Source organism: Daphnia pulex, chromosome 2 (genome assembly GCF_021134715.1).
Source record: "Daphnia pulex isolate KAP4 chromosome 2, ASM2113471v1".
NCBI classification, from domain to species: Eukaryota; Metazoa; Arthropoda; class Branchiopoda; order Diplostraca; family Daphniidae; genus Daphnia; species Daphnia pulex.
Window position 1 is genome coordinate 10,242,255 of NC_060018.1, and position 13,351 is coordinate 10,255,605.

General features: G+C 45.2%; 2 protein-coding genes across 2 annotated transcripts; both read right to left on the reverse strand.

Annotated features, from left to right (window-relative positions):
* Positions 1-277: 277 nt before the first annotated feature.
* On the reverse strand, positions 278-3,456 carry LOC124206180 (transcription factor HES-1-like). The gene is made up of 2 exons (XM_046603884.1): positions 2,750-3,456; positions 278-2,199 (listed from the first exon to the last, which is right to left on the reverse strand). Exons 1-2 carry the CDS (start codon positions 2,822-2,824, stop codon positions 1,207-1,209), a joined length of 1,068 nt encoding a protein of 355 aa, XP_046459840.1. The 5' UTR covers positions 2,825-3,456; the 3' UTR covers positions 278-1,206.
* A 4,398-nt stretch (positions 3,457-7,854) lies between these two features.
* Positions 7,855-9,158, reverse strand: LOC124206047 (enhancer of split mbeta protein-like). Its single transcript, XM_046603664.1, has 2 exons — positions 8,959-9,158; positions 7,855-8,834 (listed from the first exon to the last, which is right to left on the reverse strand). The coding sequence occupies exons 1-2, from the start codon at positions 9,025-9,027 to the stop codon at positions 8,184-8,186; spliced, it is 720 nt and encodes a 239-aa protein (XP_046459620.1). The 5' UTR covers positions 9,028-9,158; the 3' UTR covers positions 7,855-8,183.
* Between the last annotated feature and the right edge of the window lie 4,193 nt (positions 9,159-13,351).

Here is a 13,351-nt window from a genome sequence, read left to right on the forward strand (position 1 = left end):
TTTTTTTTCTTTTTCTCCTCTACATTTTATATACCTGTGAAAATTTCAGGTCATTTTCCAACCTCAAAGAACCTTGGAAAACATTTTTGTGAGCTGCTCCGAATTCAAAAGGGCTCCACATTAGCTGCTGCTACTTCAATAAGAATCTACCTGAAATGAGAGTGCTATTATTAAAGCGTAACGTCGAGTTTCTTTTCTTATCTACGAAAAAAAGAGATAGTTCTGCTGTACAGGTTGTTGGAAATCGATCAAGTCTCATTAGCGCGGAGAGCCGAGATTGAAGCGCACACACATGTTTATTAGGGTTTTTTCTCAACACACACAACACACACACACACGAGAATCTCGGGTGAAATTTCTTATTATTTTTTTCAATCACAGTTTTATGTACATCAAACAGGAAAAAAAAATTACAACACAAAGACAATCATAAATGAGATTAGAGGGAGAAATTGGTTGGAAGACGACGATGGTTTTGTTGCGTGCGGTTTTTGTTTTTCAAAATTCTGCGCCCGTTTCCAATTTTTCCAAATTAAAAATAATTTTACATTCCGAACTGGGTCACATGTGTATAGATTTTATTTATTTTTTTTTTTTTTTGTATTATTTGTTTATCGAATTTTCGATCAACGGCAATGCGAGAAGAGATCAATAGGAAGCCATAATTCAATTCACTTTCTTTATAATAATTAATTACTTTTGAAAATCTTATTCCCAATTTTATTTGAATTCTTCTTTTTTTTTAATTTTATTTATTAATTTTTTTAGTTTTAGTTTCTTGGATTTTGGCTTATGAACAATGTGGGAAATGCGGAAGAGACGGAACGTATTACACAAGGCCAAGAAGACGAGAGAGACAGAAAAAAAAAGAGGCACGTGTGAATTCCGCTCACCATACCACACAATGCGAAAGTGAAAGACATCCGGTTGTTCCGGCGCGTCAGAATCTCGAGGTGAGCCAACATACCGTGTAAAACAAAAAGGAATAAAAAAAAAAAAACATTTCTGTAACTTTAGCGCAGATTGTTGTGTTCTTCTTCTTCTATTTTCAGCCGAGTTCCTAATGTACAAACAAACAAAACGCGCACAGCTGTCGCAGTATTATTAGACAGAAGACGTGGGAGGATGATCACAAGTGGTTCCGGAATGATTCCGCGTTCGTTCCGAACGAAAAGAAACGCGCGCACAATCAAATGTTGTACATCTCTACCAAGGCCTCCACATGGAATCGGTATCTTTGCCGTCGCTGGATGAAGGAGGTCGAGGCGAGAGCTGGACGATTTGGCTTTCCACCACGTAACAGTCGGACGACGCTGGATGGGCAGCAGCGGCGGAGCCGGGCGAACTGCTGGAAGTGCTGGCCACGGGTTCGTTGGATTCCGACTCGGTGCGGAGGCGTCCGGCCGACTCGTCGAAATTGAAATGGGCGTAGCGCTTTTTGGGAATGTGCGGGAAATCGGGAGAGGCCCGTCGCTTGCTTCCGGGCGACACGGATTCGTCGGACGATCCTTCGTGGGCTGGATGAGCTGGCGGCAGGTCGGGAGTGATCCGCAGCGGCTGAGGCGCTACGGGCGGGCGGTAGACTTGAAACTGGGCCGTGATGGAATATTCCCGCGCCGACGGTGCGTGATAATCGACCGGAAGTGTCAGCGATGGGAAGGCGGTCGAACCGAAATTGGCTCCTTCTGGCTGTTGCTGCGGCTGATGCGGAAGGGCAGGCGGCAGCGATAGCGGTGGCAATCCGGCCAATCCCAGGACGGGAGAAGGCGGGACCGACTGGTGCTGGGGTTCGGGAGAGATTTGCTGGGAACACCTGGCCAGGTGGGCCAAGAGCCTCTGACCCAATCCGGGTTCCAATCCGGGCGTTTTCATGACGTACGAGGCCACTTGTTGAGCGCAGGCGATGAATCCGCCCTGGTAGCGTCTGCGATCGGCCGGAGCGGCGGCCACGGCGGCGGCAGCGGACGGAGGCCGGTTGAAAATGCCGCCACCACCGCCTCCGACTGCATTGAGGCTGAGCTCACCTTCGCGGTGGAGTTGGTGCAGGTGGCGGACGGTCAATTCCAGGACGTCGGCCTTTTCCAGTTTGGTGAGATTTTCACCTTCGGCCGCCAGTGCGGCGCTCATTAATTCCTTCAATTCGTCCAGGCACCGGTTGATTCGAGCTCGTCGCTGTCGTTCCAGTAACGGCTTGGTGATCTAAAACCAACAAAAGGGAGACAAAATAAAATAAAAAACAATTAAAATAAGAGACAAAAAGGTTAACATTTTCAATTGATCTCGTCCATTTCAATTGTGATGGGCTCAAACTGGTACAGTCTAGAAAAGGCGGGCGAAACAAAAGGAGACGGGCAGACTATCCAACTATTGTTTCGATTGGTCCATTCTTTCGTCACAAATCAGAAAAACATTGTGGACCCTATCGTCTATAACTATAACTCCGTGCTGTGAATGGTCAAAAACAACGTGGTGACGTCACAGCCGACTGAATCTTTTATTTTAGTTCTCAACTTGTTTCATCAACGGATTGTGACGGGCTTTGCCGGCCGTGACGAGCGTGAGAAAGCGGACTTTTCCCGAAAGAAAAGGAAAAAAAAAATAGTCACGGTGTATACCGACAATTTCTTTTGTTTTTTTCTTCCTCCCCCCAGAAAAAATTCGCTTTTTTTTTTAATTTGTTTCAATTAATAAAAGGCTGTCGACATAATCAATGAACGCTTGGCTGATGATTCTGAATCAATTGGTTTACCTTTTTGTAGAGCATGGTCCTGGAAACGGATTCTTTGTCATCCCAGGTGTTGGTAGCGGGCGGATGCGAAGGCATTTTGGCGATAGACGAAATGATTTGCTTTGATGAACGCACAGGTAAAAAACAACAACTTTGAATTGAGTCGTCTCGTGTAGTGTAATAGAGTAGTGCACTGTGTATACAAGGTCTAATAGGACATCGACGTCAGGTTAGATATCAATTGGGAAAGGAGTGAGCGCACGTAGGTGTTGTCAGCTCGACATGCCGATACAGACTGACCGTCCGTGAGAGTTTGTCGGTGGTTGTCGTTGGTCGTGGTCGCTCTGTTGTGCCGCGACACCACGTGGAGACGAGAGAGAAGAAGAAGAAGAGCGGGAGCGAAAAAATCTATCCCAGTCAAAAAAGAAAAAGAAAAACGGTTCAAAGATCCCTCTCCTCCTCTTTAGAGTCTCCTGTGAGGTCTTGCACCCTCGTGTAAAGCTATGCCACCCTCCGTTCCCAGGCTCAAACACCACCACCCCCACATAGAGTCGTTTTAACTCCTCCTACGACTGTATAGAGAGCGAAAATGGTGGCGGGCGGTGGTGGGAGGGGGGTGGATGGGGTGTTGTGCTTTTTTCTCTTCTCTTCATTCCGTCAGTTGCTGCTGCTGGATGGAAGCGTGGGAATCCGGCGTCTTCCCACAGTCTCTCTCCGGGTCTCGGCTTAAATGTGATGGCAGCAGCACAAGCCAGGGCCACGGCCAGGGCCAGCCAGGGCCAGCCACCACCTGTATTTTTTTTTTTTTGTTATCCGGATGATTACGATCGGAATCATCCATCAAAGGTGCGCGCCAAAATTCTTTTTTATTCATCAGTGACATGTTGATTGCACACACACGCTCCACATTGTTGTGCTGCAGCGGCCGGCCCGTTCCCGCTCTCTCTACACCCCCCCTTTAACCGGCCCCGATGAAAATGCATTTAATTGCTCGGCAACCTGATGATGATTGGGCCGGCCGAATCCAAAGCGGATGCGCTACAGACAGACGCTCATCAACTTAGATACAAGACGCAAAAAATCGAAACATAAAATTCCAGGGAACACATAAAGGTCGTTCGCTTTTCGGACTTGATACGATTATCCCGGGCGCACTCAAACGATTTTTTGGAACCCGATGGCGTGATTTGAATTGTTTCACGCGGATCCGGCTCTCTGATGATTTTAACACGAAACGTCCAGGAGACGGATAATTATTATATCCAGGATAAAAATAATAAAAAAGTGGGGGCCTTTTTATTTTATTTTGTTCTCTTTCTCTCTCTCCCTCATTATCAAATTCGAGAAGAGGCCCATATCTGGTATCGGTTGATCAACGGTTAAAATTCGAGATCGATTTCACGCCCATCGGACGATAAATGGCGGCGGCGCTGGCGTGGATGGAGCGACGCGCGGACAATGGCGCGCGTTGACGGACTACCACCATCATCTTTAATTACAAGGGGGACGTCTTTTCCTATATGCTATTGAATGAAGGGGGGAATAAACCCTCATGACGCGAATGAAAGGAAGAAAATGAAATAATAAGGTGGATCGAAATTCGTCTTAAAAATAAAACATTCGATACCGTCATAGCGGTCGTTGTGCTGGTGTTTCTTCAATCAACTATAATTTAATATTTGCCAGACTCTATATGTAAGATGCAGCTAGGCGTCTGAATAATAATTGAAGAATGTACCCCCGTCGGTGTGTCTATGTGTGTTATATTATAGTTAAGGAATAAGAGCGAAGAATGTAGAACGAGTTCATTCATTAATAAAGAAATAATAATGGAGGTGGTAGTTTTTTCTCTAACAAAAAAAAACAAAAAAAGTGGAAGAAGAAAAATTATAAGAAGAAAGAAAAGAGGTTTTGATGACGGGAAAAAATTATTCCAGAGGGGAATGAAATAACAGATTTCCCATCCTCCTGAAGAAGAAAAAAAAATCATCATCATAATAAAAAATAAAAAAAAAAAATCTACAGAAAATTGGTCGTGATGCAACAGAGTACAGTAGGCAGATAAGGGACGGTGGTGGTAGTGGTGGTAGTACCTTGGTCGGTAGTGGCTTCTGCTGTGGGTGGAGAATAGGTGGGCGGTCGCGGAGGAGGAGGAGGAGGAGGAGGGGGGGAATGAAATGAAACTCTTCAGCGTGAGAACATTTTCTTTCCCACGAGTCAGCAGCGCGCTCCTATACACAGCAGCTCCTGCTCTATCCTCCTCCTCTTACCTCCCCCTCCATTTTCCAGTGTGTATTGTATGCGTGTGTGCTGTGTGTGCACTGTGTATAGGCACCCGCCATATTGTGTGTGTAGTGGCACGCCGGGGTCTTGACCTCCATTTCTTTTTCTTTCTCATATACGTATATACCTCCCCCAACCGCCACCCCATTATATTCCCGTGTATACATCAGCGCGCGCAACACAATCATCAAATCGTTAAAAAATCAGAGAAAGAGAGAGAGAGAAAAAAGAGGCACAACCCGCGCTTATTCTATTCAAATGAGAGTGGTAGTAGTGGTAGTAGTAGTAGTAGTAGTAACTAGTAGGCCATATCGATTGAATCATGACGGATTAAGTTCACCATTTCAATGGCCTCTCCTCTCCCCTCCCACCCTTTATTCATTTGACCACTTGAACGGTTTCCATCCGAAATCAAACACCTACAATTTAATATCAAAGTTTTCTTTTGAAAGAAAGATGAAGAAGAGGAGAAGAGTTGAACGACTCTGCTGTAGACATAACACGGAGATAAATCAAAAGATGGTGTTTCATTCGGATATGGCCGTTGACCGCGCGGCTCAATTATCGTTCCAGCCGTTCGTCGTCGTCTGCTGCCCAGTTCTTGATTTATTCTTCGAAATTTTGATTTGCCGATTGAATTGTTTTCCGCTCGATTCCGGTGTCTCCAAGGACGTAATAATCATCATCACGAGATGAAATTTTGTTTGGCGGGAGTATATAGACAACAATAAAGGGAAAAGAACGACATCACGAAGTGAAAAAGAAGTCGCCACACGCCGTGGGAGGCACTTCACGGAGAGTTCGGTTCAAGTTCGTCGGCCATTAATGTCGTGATCCATTAATGCGGAAGCGGCGGGAAATCAAAAACGAGCTCCGGCTCTGCTGCTGTTGTTGTGACTCTCCGACGCCGTCCCTTTTTCTCCCCACCGACTTTCAAAAAAAAAAAAGAAAAGGGGGGATTATTTTCATGTCAAACATGTCCCATGAAAGCACGACAAACAAGGTGATTTTCACGATTATTCGGCCTCGTTCCAAGTGTTTGCTTTTTTGTTGGGTTTCCCCTCCCCCTTTCTTTTGTTTGTCCCTTTTTTTCTTTCTATCCGGGTGGGAAAGATTTGATTCTTTTCTAATTGAAATTTCTGATTTTATTTTATTTATCTATTTTTTGTCCTTCGCGGTTTTTTGTTTAAATTTAAACTTTTCCGATTGGGTTGGCGCTGTGGCCGAGAGATGGCGGGCGGTAAACGGCGGCGGTGGAGGAAAACGGGCGCGCGCGGTTTGAATGGGGAACGCTCAAAGTGGAAGGAGGTGGTAGATGATGGTCGGTTGGGGGGGAAAAGATTTTTTGGGGGACCGCAGCCCGGGCAGTACGCGCCCGCAGTTTCACTTAGCACGTGCCGTCATCGCCTGCGGCCTATTCCTCTCCATGTCTTTTCTACTATAGCTGCTGCTGCTGCTGGGTTGCTCCTGCTGCTGCTGCTCCCACAATGGGAAAGAAACGCTTTGAACTGTCTGTCTCTTTTTCCAGCCCACCAATCTCTCTCTCTCTCTCTCTCTCTCTCTCGCTATTTTATGGTCGGAGCTGCTTAATTATATGCGCTGCCATGAGCGCACGGAGGGGAGAGAGAGAGAGAGAGAGAGACCGCCGGGTCGTGAGAACCAAAAAAACTGAAGGGAAACGAAAAAATAGAGATAGAAGAGAGAGAGAGAAAGAAAGACGAATTTAACAAAAGAGAAGAGTCGAGAGAGAGAGAGAGACAGGAGGGGGGGGAGAAAGAGAATGGACTCGGTTCAATCAGCTGACCGTGATTGTTCTCTCTCTCTCACTCACTCTTGTCCCTACCTGTTATTTTCTACCTATCCTCCACCAGGTGATTATATGTATCTAAAAAAAAAACGGAGGGAACAAAAAAATCAAAATTGGAATATTATCAAAAGGTAAAAAAAAAAAGATTGCGTGAGTGAGGTGAGCGCCACCTGTGAGCTGCTGGTTCATCTCTCGCGGACGGCGGCTGACTTGTTTTCGATTCGGATGGGCCTCATTTTCCCACAGAATCTTCAGCAGCCAGCAGCAGTGCAGCAGCAGCATCTTTCTTCTTCTATTGTTAAAACACCTTCCTGTGTACTACTACTACTACTACCTAGTACAAACACGCAACCGTTTATTCTGCCCCTTTTTGTTTCTTTATTTTTGGTCCGAAATTTCCGGTTGACCTCAATTTATAAAATTTCATTTTTTTTCTCTCTCTCTTTCAATTTGACTTCCGGGTAAAATGAGATTTTTTATTTCGAGGGAAAATAAAATGGTGTGTTGTCTTGTCGAAAGACGGCCATCATCGTATTACGTTATGAAGAAATTACACGGGGTAGGTATAGGAGAAGACCGTCAGGTATAGGAGGAACAAACCTGCGCGCGCGCAGTCGACGCACTTGACACCTGGCACGTTTTCCCACGGCCTTCGGATAGTTCGGAAACAAGTGCAACCGACACAGGAAGTCGCAATCCACCACCACCCTCCTCTTTTTCTTTTATTTTTCCCATCATATCGCCGATGTGCGATTTTTCCGTTTCGATATTTTTTCGCGGATATTGTCGACCGTCTGGAATGTCACACCTCTCTCTTTTTTTCTTTTTCGTCCCCAACGCAAATTCCATGTCCGAAATGATGGTCCAAAATAAAAATAAAAGATGAAAGCCAAAATCAAATTTCTCGGGATGATGGCGCAATTAGCGACCACCTGACGATTTTCGCACCTCCTCCTCGTCCCACGAGATGATCAGTCACCCATATAAGAGACCAGAATAATCAAAATAAGAATAATCAAATCAAAAACACATTTTCTTTCGAGAGAAAAACATATTCTGATGTATTGGAAACAAATTGTTCGGGGTTGGAAAACGCACACACACATAAGAAACGGGGATAATAAGAAACCAAAAATTGGGATCAACTTCTTTAACTTCTTCTTCTTCTTTCTTTAGAATCCCACGACAAAAACAAAATCTTTTTTAATTTTTCTTTTTTTGTACAAGTTATCACATGAATCCCCCGGCCCACCAACATAAAACATTAGGCAAAAATGTTATCACAACAATCGAGGGGTGGGGGGGCTCGAACAAATAATGGAAACGTTTTGGGGGTAGTAGTAGATTCTTTTTCTTCTTCTCTTTCTACCAAGGCCGCCAGACTTTCTCGGACACGTTGGCCATCACGGCAGACGGAGAATACAGATCGGAACGGATCGAGTATTTGGAGTAGTCGCAAGGTCCGGTCATGGTGGTGCTGCTGCTGGTGGAATCCATGACGTCGGAAAGAGCCGGACTGACGGGCAGCGGAGGCAAGACGGAAGAGCGATGAATGCGATGGAGCTCAGACTGCTGCTGCTGGGTGGGAGAGCTGGGTGGAGTGTAGCTGGCCGACGGGATAGCAGCACCGGAAGCCGGAAAAGTTTCCAATTGGTGAACGCAGCGTCCCAGATGGGAGAGAAGTCGCTGGCCAACCGTCACGTCCAAGCCGGTGGAGGTGGCCAGGTAGCGAGACACTTCGGCGGCGCAGTGCGTGAATCCAGCGCGGAATTTGTCTTGGCTGTTGTTATTGTTGTTGGGCGATCCGGGAGACGACGGAGACGGGCTCAAGCCGAGAGCTTGGCGTTCCCTCAATTTGTGCAAATGGCGAACCGTCAACTCCAAAACGTCGGCCTTTTCCAATTTGGTCAAATTTTCGCCTTCAGACGCCAAGGCCGAGCTCATCAATTCCTTCAATTCGTCCAGACACCGGTTGATTCGGGCACGACGTTTACGTTCCAGCATGGGTTTCATAACCTTTAGGGAAAAAGAAAAGAAAAAATATATTTAGTCTCGGTTGTTTCAGTGGCAAAATGGAGTCGATTGTTCGATTGAAATCGAACACATTTTTGGGTCGTAAAACGTGGAAAGTTGAACACACCTTGCGATACTGGTAAGTCCTCGAAATGGGCTGCTCTTCTTCTACGTTGCTCAAAACTGTGGAAGCCATTTTGGTTGTGTGTGTGTGTTGTCGAAAATGAGAGAAAAAGATTCACTTGAGAGAAATTGTTTCGGTGGAGAGAGAGTCTGACAAACGTTGTGAACTGTAAGGCACAAAGATGAATAGTGATGAAAACGGCACCCGTCCAGGGTGGTTTATATAGGAGAGGAGGGTCTCAAGCTCCTCCCACCGTCGTTTTGGCTTGTGCCGTGGGTGGTGGGGTAATCAAGTCGGTGGGCGGTGGGGGAATTGCCGAGTTGCCTCCATCGGCCACGATGGGAATCGGCGCTGGTGTAGCGGCACTTTGCCCCCGCTTGTTGTTGTCTCGGTGTGTTGGCTCTCGCTTATATGTGCGTGGGGGCTATACAACACAGAAGATCTGTCGGCTTGCAGCCGTTCCCACGGTCCTGGGACCGACCGATTTGGACCGGCGCTTTAAGTTCGCCCCAGCCAAAAGCCCGGCCAACCCAATAGGAAAATCGGCTCCAACATTTTCACTCCCGAGCTAAAAACCGCTCTTGGTACAATGGTCGTCGCGCGGCTTCTGTTTTTTTATCCTCTCTCTCTCTCTCTTATTTTTATTTTTATGATCATGAAATTTTTTCTTCTTTTTCTTTTCCCAACCGGGTCGCACGGGTGTATAGTCACGTTCCAACCGCTGAACAATCGACGCGGGGCGCTCTTTCAGCACGCGCACACGTCGGGACGTTTTTGGTCACTTTCCCACGTTATTTTTTCTTCTTTTTTTATTTTTTTCGGTTGTGTCCAAAACTCTTTTCTCTTTTTCGGGGGGTGAGCCAATGCCGTCACATACACACACACACGAAAAGGTGTGTGTTGTTGTATCGCCTCGAGTCAGCCATTTTTTTGTTCCTGGTCACGTGGTGATCTGATTTTGCCATCATGTCCGAATTCGTCTGCGAAAGAATGAAAAACCAAAAAAAAGACGTTGGCCAACGTTTTCCCATGCGAACGAAACAAAAAGATTTTTTCCAGTTGACAGTTGAGTGATGTCGGCATCTTCATCTTTTTTCCAGGATTTGGTCGATAGGAAGACATTGGGGAATACTTTATCGATACACACTAAATAGTCTCATTAAAACTCGGCCATTTTGTGTGTGTGTGTGTGTGCAAGACCCTTCTTTCTTTTTCCACATATTCCCCCCAGAAAATGGCGGCCGATTAGGGCACGTGCCGTTCGATAAGAACTGCCATTTATAAAAAAAGGGAATCATAAAAAAGGGAATCAATCGATACAGGTAGACCAACGTGAACTTGTTCTTGTGAAGAGAAAAAAGGCCCCCTCTTCTTCTTTTACTTTATGGTGGTGATATTCAACACCCCGCCAGGTTGTTTTTAGAAAGAAAGGCTTGTGCTGAAGAGAAGCGTGGGAAACATGGAATCGTGGGAGCGTACAGTCAAGAAAATAAGAGAAAAGTCCGACACATCCTCCTCCTCTTTCATTGTTATTCATCCTCCCTCCCTCCCTTCCATATATACTAGTAGTCTCTCTCCCTCCTCTTCTCTCTTCTCTACGCGTGCCGCCACTGCTACCAGCTCAGACAAGCCGCCGCCATATTTTTTGGCTGCCGTGGGAACGGTTCTGATGGTGGCATGCGCCCATCGTCTTTTTTTCTTTTTTAAAAAGAATTCTTTTTATTATTATTATATTCCCCCTCTTTCTTTTTTTAAAAATAATACAAACACATGAGACTTTTTTTTTCCTTGACTCGGGGCGTGTGTGTGTGGCCACTCGCCATTTTTGGTCACGTGATTTGAATCATTCATTCTTCAATCGAGTGTGTGTGAGTCTACAATGACCAAAAGTGGTGGCGTCGTTTATTGGCGATGATGACCTGCCGTCTCTCGGGTCAAAGGTCGACGATCATTTTTGTGTTTAGAGGTTTTTTATTTTTGAGCCGTCTGCTGGTGCTAATGACTTATTGGTCATTTCCGAGGCCGTTATAATCCATTAAGGATCGGATGATATGATTTGGTGAAACTTTTATCTTGAATCTGAATGGGCGCGGCCATTTTTTGATTTCTGGGAAATAATCATTTCAAAAGAAAGGGTGGGTCGTGTTTGGTTGGACACTAAAAGACTCTCGTCTGGGTGTTGATTGGACGCTTCCGTTTCCATCGGAATTCTTTTCGTTACTTATAACCGCGGATAACCACCGCAGTCTCACACGTGTAGAATTCGAACTTTCGACTTTTTTTTTAGGTTGACATCATCGATTCGGTTGAAAACAATGAACTTTACTTTGATTCTTTTTGATTCTGAAAACAATGTTCAGCTTTTGTGTGTGTGTTCCCAATAGCCATTGATGGATGGAGCAGCGATTTTCTCTGAATATATAAATCCGGCGGCTTTTTTTTATTATTATTATACATCAGACAAACAACCAAAAAAAAGGGGGGGGGGGGAGATGATGGGAAGTCTAAAATAAAAATAAAACCGTTTTCTATTGTGACTGGGTGTTGTTTTGGAAATCAGTCCGATCATTCGATCCGCTTCACGCTCATATCCGCCGCCGTCTATCTCTCTCTCTCTCTCTTCTTTTTGCGTCTGCCTAGTATATACATCATCATGTGTGAATAACATTCGTCTATATGAACAGTTGGGGGGAGGATAGACACACACACACACGCGCGTTGTCCGGTCGTCCGTGACCCCCCGGGACCGACATTCAAATCCGTCAGTTCTCGTGCAACTGACGGAACTCTGCGTGCGTGTGTGTGTAAAAAACTCTCTCCTTTCGACTGAGAGAGGATCGCTAGCGTCCATTGCATGTGCACTGCACAAGAGAACATCAATAACACACACGTGGCTTCAGCTTCACGTCCTTATTCTCTCTCTCTAGTTGGATGTATTCATCCTTTTTTATTTCTTTTTTTCTTTTCTCTCAACTTCCAATGTGCCGTGTCATCATTACCGACACCGTCATCTCCGGTTCCATTGTTTGTTTTCCTGTCGGCTCTCTCTCTCTCTCCGGCGCAGAGCAAACGGCGGTATACGTAACTGGCGACGCGGTGCAACCACGGATTTTTTGGGGTTTTTTTTTTCTTCGGGAAAAATCAGCGCCACTCGAATCTCACGCGGGCATTTACGTCAACACGGCGCGTTAGATGATTATTTAAACGAAATTTATGTACGGGGGGGATTGGGTTTCGTCCTATTGGGAAAAAATGTTTATTTATTATTTTTTCGACTCACACTGGAATTCAGCGCCAGTTTTAAGTCTAGCGGTAATCTGCTCAACTACACTGTCCACCCCAAACCAGAGCGCGCGCCAAATTGGGGGGGATTTCAAATGCACCAAAAACACTCATTTCTTATTTCCTATCAGGATTATCGGTCTAATATCTCAAATTTTGAAACTAGTTAAAAACTAAGACAACCAGTTTATAATCCCCCCACAGTTTCCTTGGAAAAAATATATCTCACGACGACGGATTAAATTAAAGAAAGACGATGTAAACTTGGGACGCCTTATTTCGATATCTCTTTTAAATCCATTTGATCCGACTTCGTGTGTGGGTCCACCAAAACGTCAACACCAAACAAATTCTCACGTAGGCAGAGAGATGCGTATAGCTAAATAGGCCTTGTGAATCGTTGGAAATCCGAACGCTTAAGGGTCATATTGTTTCCAGACACGAATCTGAGCGATATACACACCGCGACTACTGACGGTTGGCTACTCCACTTTCCCATGGAAAAATAAGACGTCGATATTATATTTAATGAACCAATATGTTGACTCTATTCTTTTGTTTGACTGCGACTTGACTGTAATCAGTTGAAACGTGACTTGAGCGCTATCCACTATGGCTTCTTTCAAACCGGAAAAAAAGGCAAAAGACACACACAACCACACCAGATAACATCTATAAGCCCGTATGCCTCTGATAAAACCCAACGAAAAAAATCCCTTAATCGTTGCGCAAACGAAAAAAAAAAAGATTTTCCTTTTTCTTTTTATTTTTCCCCCTTGCCGAGTCATTTGACCGGCGTCTATTCAATTACCAGACAACAACATCGTTTGAACTCTTGCCCATATATAGTCTCTCCCCTCTTTTGGTTCTTGAACGATTACAACTGGTCGGAAAATATAAATCCCCCCGGAGAAAGAAAAGAAAAGAAAAGAAGGGGAACGACGGCTATTAAATCGCGACGTTGGAGCGCAAGTGAAACGGACGATAACAATCAAGTGAATAATATAACAAAAAAAGAAGTCCCCTGCTTGTAGAGTATTATATGTGGACAGCTAGTAGCGCGAGAGGAGGGAAGAACATGTTAGTGAATTCTACCTGACTCACGACGACGCCC